This window comes from Calliopsis andreniformis, chromosome 5, assembly GCF_051401765.1.
Source record: "Calliopsis andreniformis isolate RMS-2024a chromosome 5, iyCalAndr_principal, whole genome shotgun sequence".
Lineage (NCBI taxonomy): Eukaryota > Metazoa > Arthropoda > Insecta > Hymenoptera > Andrenidae > Calliopsis > Calliopsis andreniformis.
Window position 1 is genome coordinate 5,923,029 of NC_135066.1, and position 13,855 is coordinate 5,936,883.

At 39.7% G+C, this 13,855-nt stretch overlaps 1 protein-coding gene across 7 annotated transcripts in view; it reads left to right on the forward strand.

Moving 5' to 3' along the window:
- Mtd (TLD domain-containing protein mustard) overlaps window positions 1–13,855 on the forward strand; it is a 174,501-nt gene that overhangs the window by 114,458 nt on the left and 46,188 nt on the right. For 6 of the 7 annotated variants that reach the window (XM_076378273.1, XM_076378268.1, XM_076378270.1 and 3 more), the window contains one exon: window positions 10,762–10,850. In XM_076378273.1, coding sequence (XP_076234388.1) covers window positions 10,762–10,850 — 89 coding nt within the window. Of the gene's footprint in view, window positions 1–9,770; window positions 9,789–10,761; window positions 10,851–13,855 lie in introns of those variants that run through there. The other variant, XM_076378272.1, reaches the window with a different exon arrangement.

The window sequence follows — 13,855 nt, forward strand, 5'->3', positions numbered from 1 at the left end:
TCTGTTCTATAAATTGCAAACTCCATCTTGCTCTTTATTTTTAACGCTGTTTTGTTGTTACGCCCTCGCGCCTGCACCCTCGAACGTGTCGAAAGAACGTTAACGTAAATCTCTGCTCGCCTGCGTTATCAGATTTCTGTAGTGAAATTTGAATGAAGCTTCGATCTGCTTTTCGTTGAAGGCGTATTCCATTGAAGAGAAGAATGGGGGATTTTTAGAGAATTTTTTATAGGGAAGCTGTAAGAGTGATCACTCTGAAATTTTAATACAAGTATAGATAATATTTCTGTTCTGTTTTAATATTCTTCTTCTTTCAATGGCATGACTACAGTGGATTCGTGAGATCGCTGAAATGTAGTCTACGAAAAATTGTGGCGGAATTAATATCTCATCTCCATATCTCTAGAGATGAGAGTAAAACGAATATTGTATAACAAAAAATTTCACATTGGTTTCAAATTCTAGGAAAAATGTGGACAATTTCTGTTAATTAAACCAGAAAATATTTCATATTCTCAATTAGTTTTATTGGGAGTAGCAGACCTGGAAAAATACTTCTAAATTATTCGATTTGGTTTATTCATTTCAGAGATATTACTTCCGCCAATTTGAAAAGCATTCCCAAAAAGTCATGTATTTATTTCTAATTTGCAATATAAATGAAGTATAACCAACAGCAAGAATTCTAAACTAAAATATGCACATACTGAAGAATTTTCACGGTCCATAGAAATAGGAAACCGAGAATAAAAATTGGCGATTCACTGAGTCATTATCTCATTAAATTAATTATCCCGTCTCGTCCAAGTACCGCAATCGACTCCCAAAATAAAAAGTCGAAGGGTTAGCATAGCGCAGGGTAATTTATCAGCGCGACAGCGACAATGTTGCCACATTGAGCCGGATTTAATGAGTAATCAGGCCGTTCATGAGCAAGTTCGATTGAATAAGGTAACTAGCCATCCATGCTGGCGCTGAGTTCGCCGAGTGCTCGATTAATCAACGATCGATAAGCCGTATCTATAAATTCCTCGCGATACATCCTGATTTTCCTGTTTGCATCGGTATACAAAATATTGATGCGTCTTGTCGAGCAGAGAGGAGCAAACGTTGCACGCAGAATGTACACTCGATTCAATCGGTCGATGTTCAAAGCGGATTACGTAGACAAACTAATGAATAATACCCATTTCATGAAAAACAGGGAGGGCAGCTTAACTATGGAGCACGAACTAGGTAAATGCATCGGTAAAAGTATGCTACAGGGACCTGAGATTGATACATTGGTACATATGCAATGTTTAATGAGCGATGAATAATTTACCAGTGGTAAATAACACGTAGTTGCGTTGGAGCGCAAACTCTGTTATTATTCGATGCATTTATACGTCTGTGTGGGTTAAACATCCAAATCGGTACTAATCGTGCTTCATGGTTTTAAGCTTTCTGCGATTAACTAAATAGTCTACTGTTTGTTAGTCGTCCTATTTACTATTCAAGCTTTTATAGTATTCACAAATTGAATTTGAACACATGTTACTCTATTGCAACCATGAAGCCATATCATGGCTCGTGAAAGCTTTCAAAAAAAAAAGAAACTTCTTTTACTCTTCCACTCTGCAGCCAAGTAGACGAAAATCTTCAGTCCTTTTTTTTTGCAAAATTATAGGACACATATCTCTTCTTTTTATTTCCTTCATTTAACCCCTCAACACCTACGCTCGTGATATCAGGGGCACTTTTCATAATCGTTCGCTGCCGACCACGCGCCACGGCGTGAAGCTTGTGCATTCAGTTAATGGTGAGCCACGTGACTGGCAGTTTGGAAGAACCTGTCGTTTCTGATCAACAACGAGCATGAAATGCCACGAGAAAAACTTAGGTGTTAAAGGGTTAACACTTCCCATCATTTCACAGACTCTTTCTCCATTTTTCTCCACACAGTACCTACTGAATTCCTTTAAATTCACACTTAAAAAACACCCTAGCGAACACATTAAATTCACCTTTCCTCTGGCATCGTCAAACGAGCACTCTATCGCATGAACAATTCACAGAAGGCTAACAGCGAAAGGGGATCCGCTGAGCGGAAATCCGAAACGGTAGCTTCCGCGATTAGGTTCTCGTTATTGTTTCATTAAGAGGGCACGGCATCGACCAGCTGATCTGGCTGGGATTCCTCGGAGGGCGTAGCACGAGGGAACGCTATCGCAACGCCAGTTGGAGATTTCCTCGGAAAATTTCAATCCAGTGGCAGCGACGTTCTGTCTCCTCCGAGCACTTTATTAAACACAGAAATCCTCGTCGGCCACGTGAGTAACCCAGATACCATGGCGAACATTCATAACGCTGCTCGCCTGCTGCCCGTGTGCCTTTAATGGCCGACGAGGATTTGCCAAACGACAGCCGCCCGAATTCCCACCTGTCTGTGGAAATTTATGTAATTACACGCGTGGCGCGAGATCACTGAGAATCGGAGATTTGTCAGGCAGTTTTAATTTCCCTTGTTTTTGCAATTGGAATTTAAAGAGGTGAAACTAGTTGCTGTCAGTGGAAATTAATTTGTTAGTCACTTATGTACAGGCTGTCTGACAGCAGGTGTCAGGATTCACGAGAAATAAGTCTGAAATAGGTACCTACGTCTGACAAGTAGATGTGTCTGACACGAGGATTTATTCTACTGTCACAGCTGCGACTGACCTGGCGAACTCTTGTTGACAGTAGAACAAGTCCCCAAGTCAGACACGGTTAAATGTCTCTCGAAGGTATTCATTTTTGATAAAATAATAGGTAGAAAATAAGAATCTACGTCTGACGAACAGATGTGTCTGACGCGAGGACTTGTTCTACTGCCACCGCTGCGTGTGACGTAGCGAAGATCGTGTCGACAGTAGAATAAGTCAAGTCAAACAGGATTACTTGATTTCAGGCTTGTTTTCGATCATTAATACCTCAGAAACGGAGCCATGGACACAATTTTGTCATTCTTATCTTTTTTCTCGTTTCGATATGTAGAATCACCCTTTTCAGAAATTCTGATACCTATTGTTAAACTCTCGGTATAAAGTGACAATTTTATTCACAGAAGGCCATTCGCCTGTTCGAGTTCTAGAAAAAATATTCTTCTCGCATCAAACTTAAGAAAATTAAACAGGTATCACAAGTGAAAGCTACAAATCAAGCAGTCGAAAAATAGTGAAACATTGTGTAATTCCTGAAACACAATTTCTTCCTTTTATTCTCGAAAACCAGCACAGTTCTACATGTTCTATTTCCCTTCTTTCTGTATTTTATCCCCAGTTCAAGGTTTATAGTCTTCCTTTTTGTAACAAGGTAGCTTGTAAAGGGATTACATGCAGCGCCCCTTGGAAAGTATCCCAGAAATTTCTGCTTACCTCATGGGGGCCTGAAGCAATTTCAGTCACATAACCCCGACGTTCTAACATTGTTGGGTTCGAGAATGCTCGAAATCCCTGAATACTGCTGATTTCTGTGTACAGTAGTAAAAGAATCATTTATTAGCTGAATTTACAGCTGCGTAGGAGGGAGAGCGGGTTGTAAAAGCTCAATTCTCAAAGTAACTTGTCAAACTATTGACAAATTTATAAAGACATAATACTGCAATGATTCTAAAGACCCAGTGAATTATAAACTCGTTTTTATTTCAACGTTTCGCTGCTAAATTGGTCCAGCTGCCTTTTAGTACGACACTCAGTGTGAGTAGCTCGTTGGTTTCACTTTTTGCGGAAACTGTCGATTAAATTATCACTGTTTTAGAGCTGCTGCGGGTCAGTCGTGAGTCACATTGTTTTCTGCGAGCTTTTCCACATCATATCAATGGTATAACCATTTTGTTTGCGACCATGGTACATTTACTCATATTTTCATCTCTAGATTTATGTCTGCAGATCTCGTTTAAAGCAATCTAAAATTCCCAAAACGATAGTTCTGCTTCTCTAATACATTTTCAGTGAATTACAAGCAGAATTCTCGATCTGATCGATCATTATTACGAAATACATATGTAGAGAATTCTGTTGCCTCACAGACACTGGCCAAGCCAAATTTAATAGAACCATTTCGCTTGCCGAAATACAGTAGTCGTTTAAATCACCGAAGAAAGTGTTAGGCTATTGAGATGGAGAAATTCTGGCTAACATCTTCCTAGAAAGTTCCGAAGGACAGCAGTCGGAAATGGGAACGGTTGAGTCACCGCGAACGAGAGTGGAGGAGAGTCGTTTCGACACTTTTAAGATAATTTGCGTGCATTTAGCTGTAAAACAGCGTAATAATCTCTTTAGAGAACATCTGCGGGGGCTTATAAATTGTCGTGTAACGATTTCGTTGAATGCGTCGGTCATTCTCTGTCGTCACTGCGACTTAAATTTAATCCCGGACGCCGGAGAATCGATATTTATCAGATCTGCCGGTCGATATCCTGTTACTTGATCCGGTTTTATTCAGCGAGAAAGTTAATGAGAGCCGATAACGCACGATGTGTGTTGGAGAGTAAAGCCACGGTGCCACGTGTCCAATATGCAAGGCTAAATACACTTGGAAGAATTTGGAACAGTTATTTAATGTAGAATTGAAATTCAGGAGATAAGACTAAAGCCACGTTTCCACTTGAAGAAACAGAAAACCTCAAATACACTTAATGTTTATTTTAAAATAGCGAATAAAACTCACGTTTATTTTTCTTACTTGTTTTAATAAAATAAATAAATAAAGTTAATACCTGACATGTGGAAGGTGTTTAGAAAGCTTCTTTTTATTACATAAAAGACTTTTTTAGTTTTGTTCTATATTGTGAATTGTGCACAGCATTCCATTTTGTACACGTGGGAACGTGGCTTTAGAGCATTATTGGCCTTGGTATGGAGCAAAGTTGATCAGGGGGTTCAAAAATTTCACGTCTTGTGAACTGATTAAAATTTTAATAGAATTGAACGTGAGAGGGTCGACGCGTCTCTGGGGATGGGGTAAATTAATTCCAGAAAATTAATCGAGCTCTCGTTGTGTTACATGAATATTAAAAGTTTCTGGACCTTACGACGTCCACTTTTCATTCTACGCCTTCGTCTAGATCTTAGTTATTCACGCAGCTGCATTGAATTCTAATTAAAACGTTCTGAATCGATAATAGCTTCCTGTAAAATAGGAACTTGTCCTTTATGTCCTATGAGAACTATGCAGTTAGTTTGCGTATCTTTAAAATCAATCTTTAAGACTTTTATCGAGCAAAGCTTTTGCTATCTTATTTGCGATAAAGCACTTGTTTATCTACTATGTACAACACGCTGAAGTAACAAGATTCAGTAAAAATCGATTTGGAAATATACAATCGATTACTGTTACTAGGATCTGTTCAAGGAACTCAATTATCTGATTAGATGAGCGTTCTTAAATATAGTCCATATCTTGACAAACGATAGATTAGTGATTAGTAATATTATTACTAATAGATTAGTAATATTAGTGTCATAGGTTCTAGAATGACCAAGATTCTAAAATTCTAGACTTTTCGTATAAAATTACTCACTAATTTTTTAATAAAAATTCTACTAACTTCTCTTCTCCAGAAATAAATATAAATACCCACACTAATCTTCTTACTCAAAAATGTCTATTATCTCAAATTAAAAATCCAACACAAACCATCCCAATCCCAAAAAAATAATTGCCCAATTGCTTACCCAAAAGCTTACAAAACCAATCAAAACTACACCCACACTAATTCTCCCATTTCCAAATTGTCCTTAACCAAACCAAAAAAACTCCAAATGAAATCAGTTTCGATAATCCCCAATTCCAAACCCCAAAGCCCCCGTCACAGCCAATCATCCCATAACTCAGCGCATCGATTCCTCCACCTGGCTTCACCCGAGGTCCACTTTCACAAGCCTCAGTGTCAGAGGGGCCCAACGGGACCCATCGAATCGAATATCGCTCGCGAAATGAACACTTTGTCCCGACTGGAGGCGATAGTACAGCCAAACGAGTAACATTATAGCCCATTCGCTGTCGCTGAAGGGTATCGGGTACCTCATCGACCGAATGAAGTCATCGGAGCAACCAGATCCCACGCGTTTCGTGCACGCTGTTGGCGATCCGATCGCGGGATTCTCGGTAGAAGATAAGCCGGCAGAGAGCAGACGCGTCGATGGCACACGCGTACATTAAAATTAAATAATCGCGCCAAACGGTGACGTGATTGCAACATGGCAGTGATAGTCAGTCGGCGGTGGGACTCGCGCGAGTAGTCGGCGCGCTCGTCGCGGCGTCCTCGGGATTGAGACGCGTCTCCGCGACGTACGTACTCAGATTTTTTCGCGACGAACATCCGTCGAGTTGCTTTTCGATCATCGCGACGAATTCTCATCGTTGGATGTACATTCGATTCGAAATCGTCGATTGGAAATATCGGCGGAGTGAGTTGAAAACGACGGAAGAGCGTTTCGCAAGGTGTTTAATGCTGGTGCTCGCTGCGTTACCTTGAAAACGGCTGCGCACACGCGAGTGAAACGCGAAAAGTGGAGCCCAGCGTGAGAGGAGAGCGAGTGACTTTGTTGGAGGATTTGATCAGAGGGAATGTATTTGGTATTGATAATGGGGACGTGGAACCTTTGGGAGAGTGATCGATGGGTTTTGGGAGTGATGGGGATCCTTGGGTGAAGTTTGGAGAGGTTTGGATCTTGGAGTAGTATTGCGTGGGAGAAGCTGGTATTGAAAATGGGGCATTTGATACCTCTTAGCTTGAATTTTTAAGTTGTTTTAAAGGTAGAGTAAAAAAGCAGTGGAATTTGGTTACTTGGAGCAGCGGGAGATTCAAATCTAGAGGACTCTTTTCAGATAGCTATTAGAATTTTTATCCAACAGTTGTATTTTCAGCTAATTGCAGTTAACAATTATTTGGGTCTCAGTTAACGTCCTACTGTACTCTATTTTGCAGCTTTGCATAACAGAAATTCTGAATATTCAAGATATCTATTCTATTTATTCCTATTTTTATTTCTACCATACTTAATTAGAAAATAGGATTCTAGGGTGCATTCCTAATTGATCACACTTCTCAATACTCAAAGAATAGGTTCTCGCTAAATTTAAAATTGCAAAAAGTAAAAAAAGACTTAGGTCACAAATCTACAGCTATCTGGTCTTTACGAGTAGAGTATCGTGTTTTGTGCCAATTTGGCGCGTTATCTCTTCACGATTGCTTTCAATGAAAGAAAACAATTCGTTGTGCCACGTAACAAAGCAGAACACATTTTCCTTGTCGATAAAGCGCATATCGTGTCGAGTCTTAGGAGTGGATAGAAACAATATAGTTTTTGCTCTCTGCAACGTCTGCCGTTTAGCGTGGATACATTCTCGAGAATCCTATGTGACGCAGTAATAGGAGAAGCTAGAGATACCGTAACTAAAGAAGATTCATATCAACCGTTGGGCACATTAACTAACAGCGTTACTGTTACACCGTTCTCTGAGGGGAATTAAAGGCTTTGACGGGATGAATATTCATTCCTGTAATTAAACTGTCATGAAACGATAGAAATATGTATTTAATATCTAGACGGTGTTGAGTTATTGTTGGATATCGAGGATCGATATCTATGATATCGCAGATATCAGACGAATAGCTTTCTGTTTAAATATAACTTAAGGGCTCAGTGTAGAAACAACCCTAGTTTTTTAGAATTTTTTAATTTCAGTGATACCTATAATAAATATTTTGCTAAAAAAAATTGTTAAACTATCGAACAAGAAACTACTACAATATTGGTTTATTCTTTTAGAAAAACACAAACATTGGCAAGAGTAGATTTTGAGCTCAATAGCGAGCCACTCAATTTTAATTTAAAATATTTCGTCGCGCCATTTCTGCATTTCTGCTTCATTATTCTTCCCATCGAGTTAAAGTTGCCTCAATTGTAATTCTCTTATTCTCGAACGCTGACTCACTTATTTATCTCCACAGACTCGCCAGAATCCTCGAAACCCCTCCACTGTATTTCCACGAGGAGATCGTAGACTGAATTCCCAGGCAAAATTATTTGCACGTAGAACTGCAACCGTGCATTTTTATGTTATTTTCCTAGTTATACGCTTGCGCAGTCGAGAGTCGCGAGGCATCCTAAGAGCGAGTCAATGCCGACGGGGCCTCAAGGCTGACCCACACGAATCACGAGCGCCGTCCCTCCCAGAAAGTCATTGCCATTCCATTTCACGTTCTACTAGAACACGTCTCTCCATTTCTCTCCATCCACTTATCATCATTATCTTCAAATGATCACAGATACACGTGACCTGCATGCAAATTCCGCTAGCACTCTTAGAAAAAAAATACTAAAGCGTCTAAAGAGACACAAATTCCCTGCAAAGAAACCTGTACCCACTGTCCCAAGGACCCCTTCTCTCACTTAAATGCAACAAAAGAGAAACGCGAACGTTGAAAAGCAGGGGGGAGGACATCGCGACGCTTGAAGAAAAATGAGTTCAAAACACGAGGAAAGAGCAAACGCTAGGCTACAAACGTCCTTAAAAACTCGTTCGGAGAAGGCGCAAGGCCAGTCGCGTAAGAATGCTCCCAAATCCGGTTTCCTTTGTCCTCGATCAGGTTTTCGAGCAAGCACCAACCCCTTGATACGCTGATAACGCCTCGAGAACGATCGAATATACGTTTCCTCTCGAAGATTCTGAGAAGAATGTCTTCTAGATACGTTCGTGAATTGATAAATCAGTCGGGTCGAGTAATCATTTGGTAAACGTGAGCTCGAGAACCAGTCGACGAGGGAATTACCGTGTAAAATCAACACAGTGACTCAGAAGATGATAACGTTTTGGCGTTGATCCTCCAAGTTGCTAAGAAACTGATCAGCGAACGCCTCGAGGGGCTGGACAGCTAGTCGAGGTTGTTCAACCAATGAACTGATCAGGATGTTGCTCAAAATATACCTGACAAATTGTAACCTTCGGGGATCGAGCTGTCTTGGGGTTTTGTAATCGAAGTCGTGTTGCCAAAGATACTGGAATGAAGTCATCGTTTTGTAACAGTGGAACATTAGGCTCGAGGAATTGACTACTGTAGAAGTGTATCAGATTGGTTTCGATTGTAGTATCTGAGCAACTTAGATTCAGGATTTCTTTATTTTTAGTGAATTCCTATTTTCATACACAAAATTTAGATGTTCACATAGATGTTATAAAATGAATTTATATTTCAATAGTTTCTATGGTTGCCCATGGTACAGAGACTGTACTTTTCTGTACATTGAAATTTCTCATAAATGCGTAAAATTCGTAGTTTAATCATTACGTAATTCCAATCCTAGCAAAATGTAAAAAACTACAGAGAACCGCTAAAAGTATGATCATTATTGAAAGTTGCTAAAAACTGAGGTCGTTAAAAACTCAAGCTAAGAGCCCCTTAAATTTTGAATACCTAACTTTGTATCACTAATGCTCTCTAACGAAACTCACAGTCAGAGTGTTCCTAATAGTGACGAAATGTCGAACATAGTGACACTGTGCTACCGTGATAGTAATATAAACAATTCACTGTAGTTCCTTATCTACCTACTACTGTTTCCTGTCATCTCATCTGTATTGGGGAACAGAATTCAACTGCCTCATCATGTCAGACTCTTCGTGGGAATTCGTGGACTACGAGCCATGCAATATTCACATCTTCGAGAGGGAATCACACGACTATATTGTCTACTATGTGGTGGATGACAATTCTGAGTGCTCCTTTCAGGGTTGTCGACATAGTTGTACCTTTAGCACAGGTGACGAAATTTTTATTTCAGGCGAACATTCAAGATTGAAAAAGAAACTCACTTTTTAAAGTCTATTTTTACAGAGATTCTATGTTATATATTTTGTTGGACAAATAGGTACATGGTTCTGCAAGCCAAATCGCATGGAATTGCAGTGAAATTGATTGAGTTCAGCTGGCACAATGGGAAAAGACGAATTACGAGCGATAAATCGCGAACGCGTCACGTCGTTCTCGTCACGACAACCATTTCTCCATTTGTTTAACAATATACGTGATGGTAGAGACGTAGAGTCTTGCATCGCAGTGACCTTTCGTCGAAAGGCTTCAAATAATTCAAAATGTCGGGGACTCCCGCCATTTTATTTGTTAAGCAATTTCTGACAAAGGAAGTCCACTTTGTTTCGATGCACAATATTGAACATAGAATTTAGTGTTTTCTCTATTTAAATGCCATTCGAGTTTAATAGAGTTGCAATTCTGTGAGCTAATTCAGAGGAAACAGTGTCGACGTATCAATGTTGCGTTGCTCAATTTTCTTTCGAATCAATAAATTATTATGATCGTTCTGGATTCTAGGGAGCTTCTCGGTTGAGTTGGTTCCTTCGATTTCTAAGCACGTGTCTCCATAGAGCAATCTAAATTGACGACAATCGAATGTGTATGTCTGACAATCAATGAATTTGTTGTTCGAACTGCTCCTTTATCGTCACGTGCGTTTAATTCGCTTGTACTCGCGACTGTTTTACGTGATATCGTAGAATATATTTACAGTACTCTGATCCTTGAGAATTTTTACATATTTTATTAAAATACCAATTAGGGAAATTGATTTCCTGATAGCTTCTTGGTGACTTCAATGCCTGTACATACTACAAAGCTATGTCCTCAGTGTATAAATTACATATTTATTTAATTTATGATAACTTATTACTAAGAAAACACTGTTTTATAATTCTAACAATTTTTTATTTCTTTTCCAGACTCGGACAGCGAGAGTAAAGATGGCTCGACGACCCAAGAGAAAAAACATGGACGTATTTCCCAACCTATCAATACTATCGCCTATTCGGTGAGTGAATTCTAATTGAAAAATTAATTTAAAAAAAGCTGCGTTTCTGCATCTGTATCGCATTTACATAAAACAAACTACACTTTGATACAGTAAAAAAAGAATTCTCAGGAGTAGTGTCCCTCAAAAAATTGTCTGATTATTTTTTGAAACACACTACAGATGTAGGAACGCGGCTTAAGTTGCACGAAAGCCACACAGAAGCTCGAGGCGTCGCTCGATCTTGCACCAAGGCAAATGATAGCCTGTAGTCGCGAAAACGATTAGAAGTCAAGGCTATGCTCTAACTTATGAATGCCTATTATAAATTCATTCGTCTTTGACAATGCACAGCAGAAAATATTTAAATGTGACACAATGCAGTCACATGTTGCTCCTCGTTCTTTCTTCTCATTAAATTTTCATTCTGGATTGTTACTCGAGTAACGATTTATTCTCAAGAAGCATTCGTTTCGTACATTTCTATAAGAAAAGGACTCGTTTCGCTAGTTATGAATTCATCATAAAATATCCAAGGAAAATAGAGGAAATCTCGAGCTGGCGAGGACCAATCCAGAGGCGAGCACCCTGGCATTGATCTCTCTTTACGGGTACCTCACAATCGAAAAAGTTGAACGACTAAAGCGAGAAGCGAGACAGGATCGAGTTCCATCGATCAGACTTGCCAAACTATTCGAAAAGATTTATCACAGAGACACAACGAACGATGCAGAATCCGAGACGAAGATCTGGAAAAATGACTTCGCTGAGCGAAACAGACGAGTCCATCAGTGTCTCGTTAACAAGTACTGCGATCTGCGAGGCCTGTGAGAGTCCGAGAGTTATCGAGGATGATTCATCATTGTCAAAGAGACACTCGATCCAACAGAGTTCTTGCTGAACGTCACGGGAGAAATGCTTGTTATTCATCAAGTATCGTATATTCGTGTTTGAGATAATTACAGTGAATTCAGTTTCGCTCTCTTTTATGCTCCCTTTTCGTGTGGAGAAACCTCCACTTATGGGAAAATTCAGAGGAAAAATTGACGTTACGTAAAGGAGAGATAGAAGAAAGGAGAGGTATTAAAGTCAAAAGTTCTCTAAAATTTGTATACATTAACTCAGATAGAAATTTTAATATTTTAAGCACTAGAACCTTTGAAAAATATTCAAGCTTCCATCTGACCTAGTTATTTAACTACACTCTTCAGCTTGTACCAACTCACCTCTCACAAGAAACTGTACAGTAGGGCCTCGATTATCCAAAATACCACAAGATACAAACTTGAAGATACTTTTTAACAGTCAGCTTCATTTCCTTCAGGAACCTACTATTATTTCACTGTTTAAATTTCTATCGATATTCTACTATATTCCTATTGTTATTATACCTAATATGAGCAACTCTAAATAATAGAAATCTTGAATATTCGAAGTTCGATTAATCGAGGTTGTACTATATCTATATTGAGGACCTAGAAAAAGAATCAGGTTGCCATAAAAAGACAATTTTCTAAATTTTCCTAATGTTTGAAACCAGTTTCGCCAACTTTGCTGCTGTTCAGGGGATATTTAAATACTCGATACCAAAGTCCCTCGTTAGGAGACATTTCTAACACGAAAGTTCGTCGGGATATTCCAGAAGACGAGGAATACTTACTATGCAGCCAAGAATTCCGATGGAACGAGATGCAAACCGCATCGCGTGAATTCTGGAGCGACGGAAGCTGAAAAACGCGGCGCGCACCTTCTGTGCTGTGATACACTGTGCGCACCGTGTACCCGAGATCGATAAGGGAAATCGAATAACACCAATCCGAATTCTATCGAGCAATCGCGCGACAGAGTCGAACGTTCCGCGCATTTCTCCCTGGGAAATGAGTAGAAATCTGATTCCTCGTCGACACTCGAGGAACCATGGAAAAATTGAAACGAAATTGACCTAAGAATTATTAATTGAATATTTCATGCAGCTTCGTGGGCGTTTAGTCAACATAAATCCATCGATTTCAATTTCCATTGCCTTTATTGAAAATTAATGAAGAAAAAATAATTAGTTCTGACCGATACATGTTGTAAGCACGTAAATTAGTATTACTCGTAACTATGCATACAGAGTGTTTGACGACAGAAATTCGTTGAAGTTATTAATTGCTAAATGTATAGCTAACACAGGTGTGTGAAATGTGTCTGACCAGGGAACTTATTCTACTGCGAACACACGCTAGCCGAGTCAGGCGCTGCGCCAGTAGAATAAGTCTCCTAGCCAGACACACTTTATAGGCATTCAGACGTACTTTTAACGATAAATAATTCACAAACGAAGCTTCAAACGCTCTCTCAACATTCTTAACTTTCATTTGATTTTAGATTATCCAAATCCCAGAGAAAATCTTACATTTTTCGCTAATATTTCTCAAACAATATTTTCTCTCAAATGCATTCCATTCTTCAAAAAAAAAAAAAAATTCTCCAGTAATTGAACACAGCGTCTGAAGCATAAAATCATACCCATCAAATGATGATTAATCGATCGTCTCGTGGTTACACAGCGCCTCGGTTCATTGACAGAAATTCGATTTCAGCTGTTTCCCTTCGAAACAGCCAGCGGGATGACACGCGTAAAAATGTCATAACTTCGTCTCGCTGAGCTGGCTGTTGCAGTATGAAACGCAGCCAGCTCGCGGACGCGCGAAGTTGCTCAGACGGTTTAACTCGCGTTGCGTAATAACACGCTTATGCTTTCTTGAGCGTGTAGGCACGTACACGCGCGCGCCTTTGGCAAATGGACGCTCACTTTCTCGGCTAGCGCCGTAATCGATACGACATTTCGCGGGGGAACCGATGCAGGCTGGATTTTTATGAGAACGCCGTTTCGCGCCAAACTATAGCGATGCAGGATGAAAGAAAGCCGAAAGGTACTCTTAACGCATTCAAAGTCTCTCGAGCTCTTTGTTCTCGCGCTTTCAGGGAAGCCTAAAATGCGATGGAAAAGTTCGATGGCAATATTCAGGCCCATTGTTCTT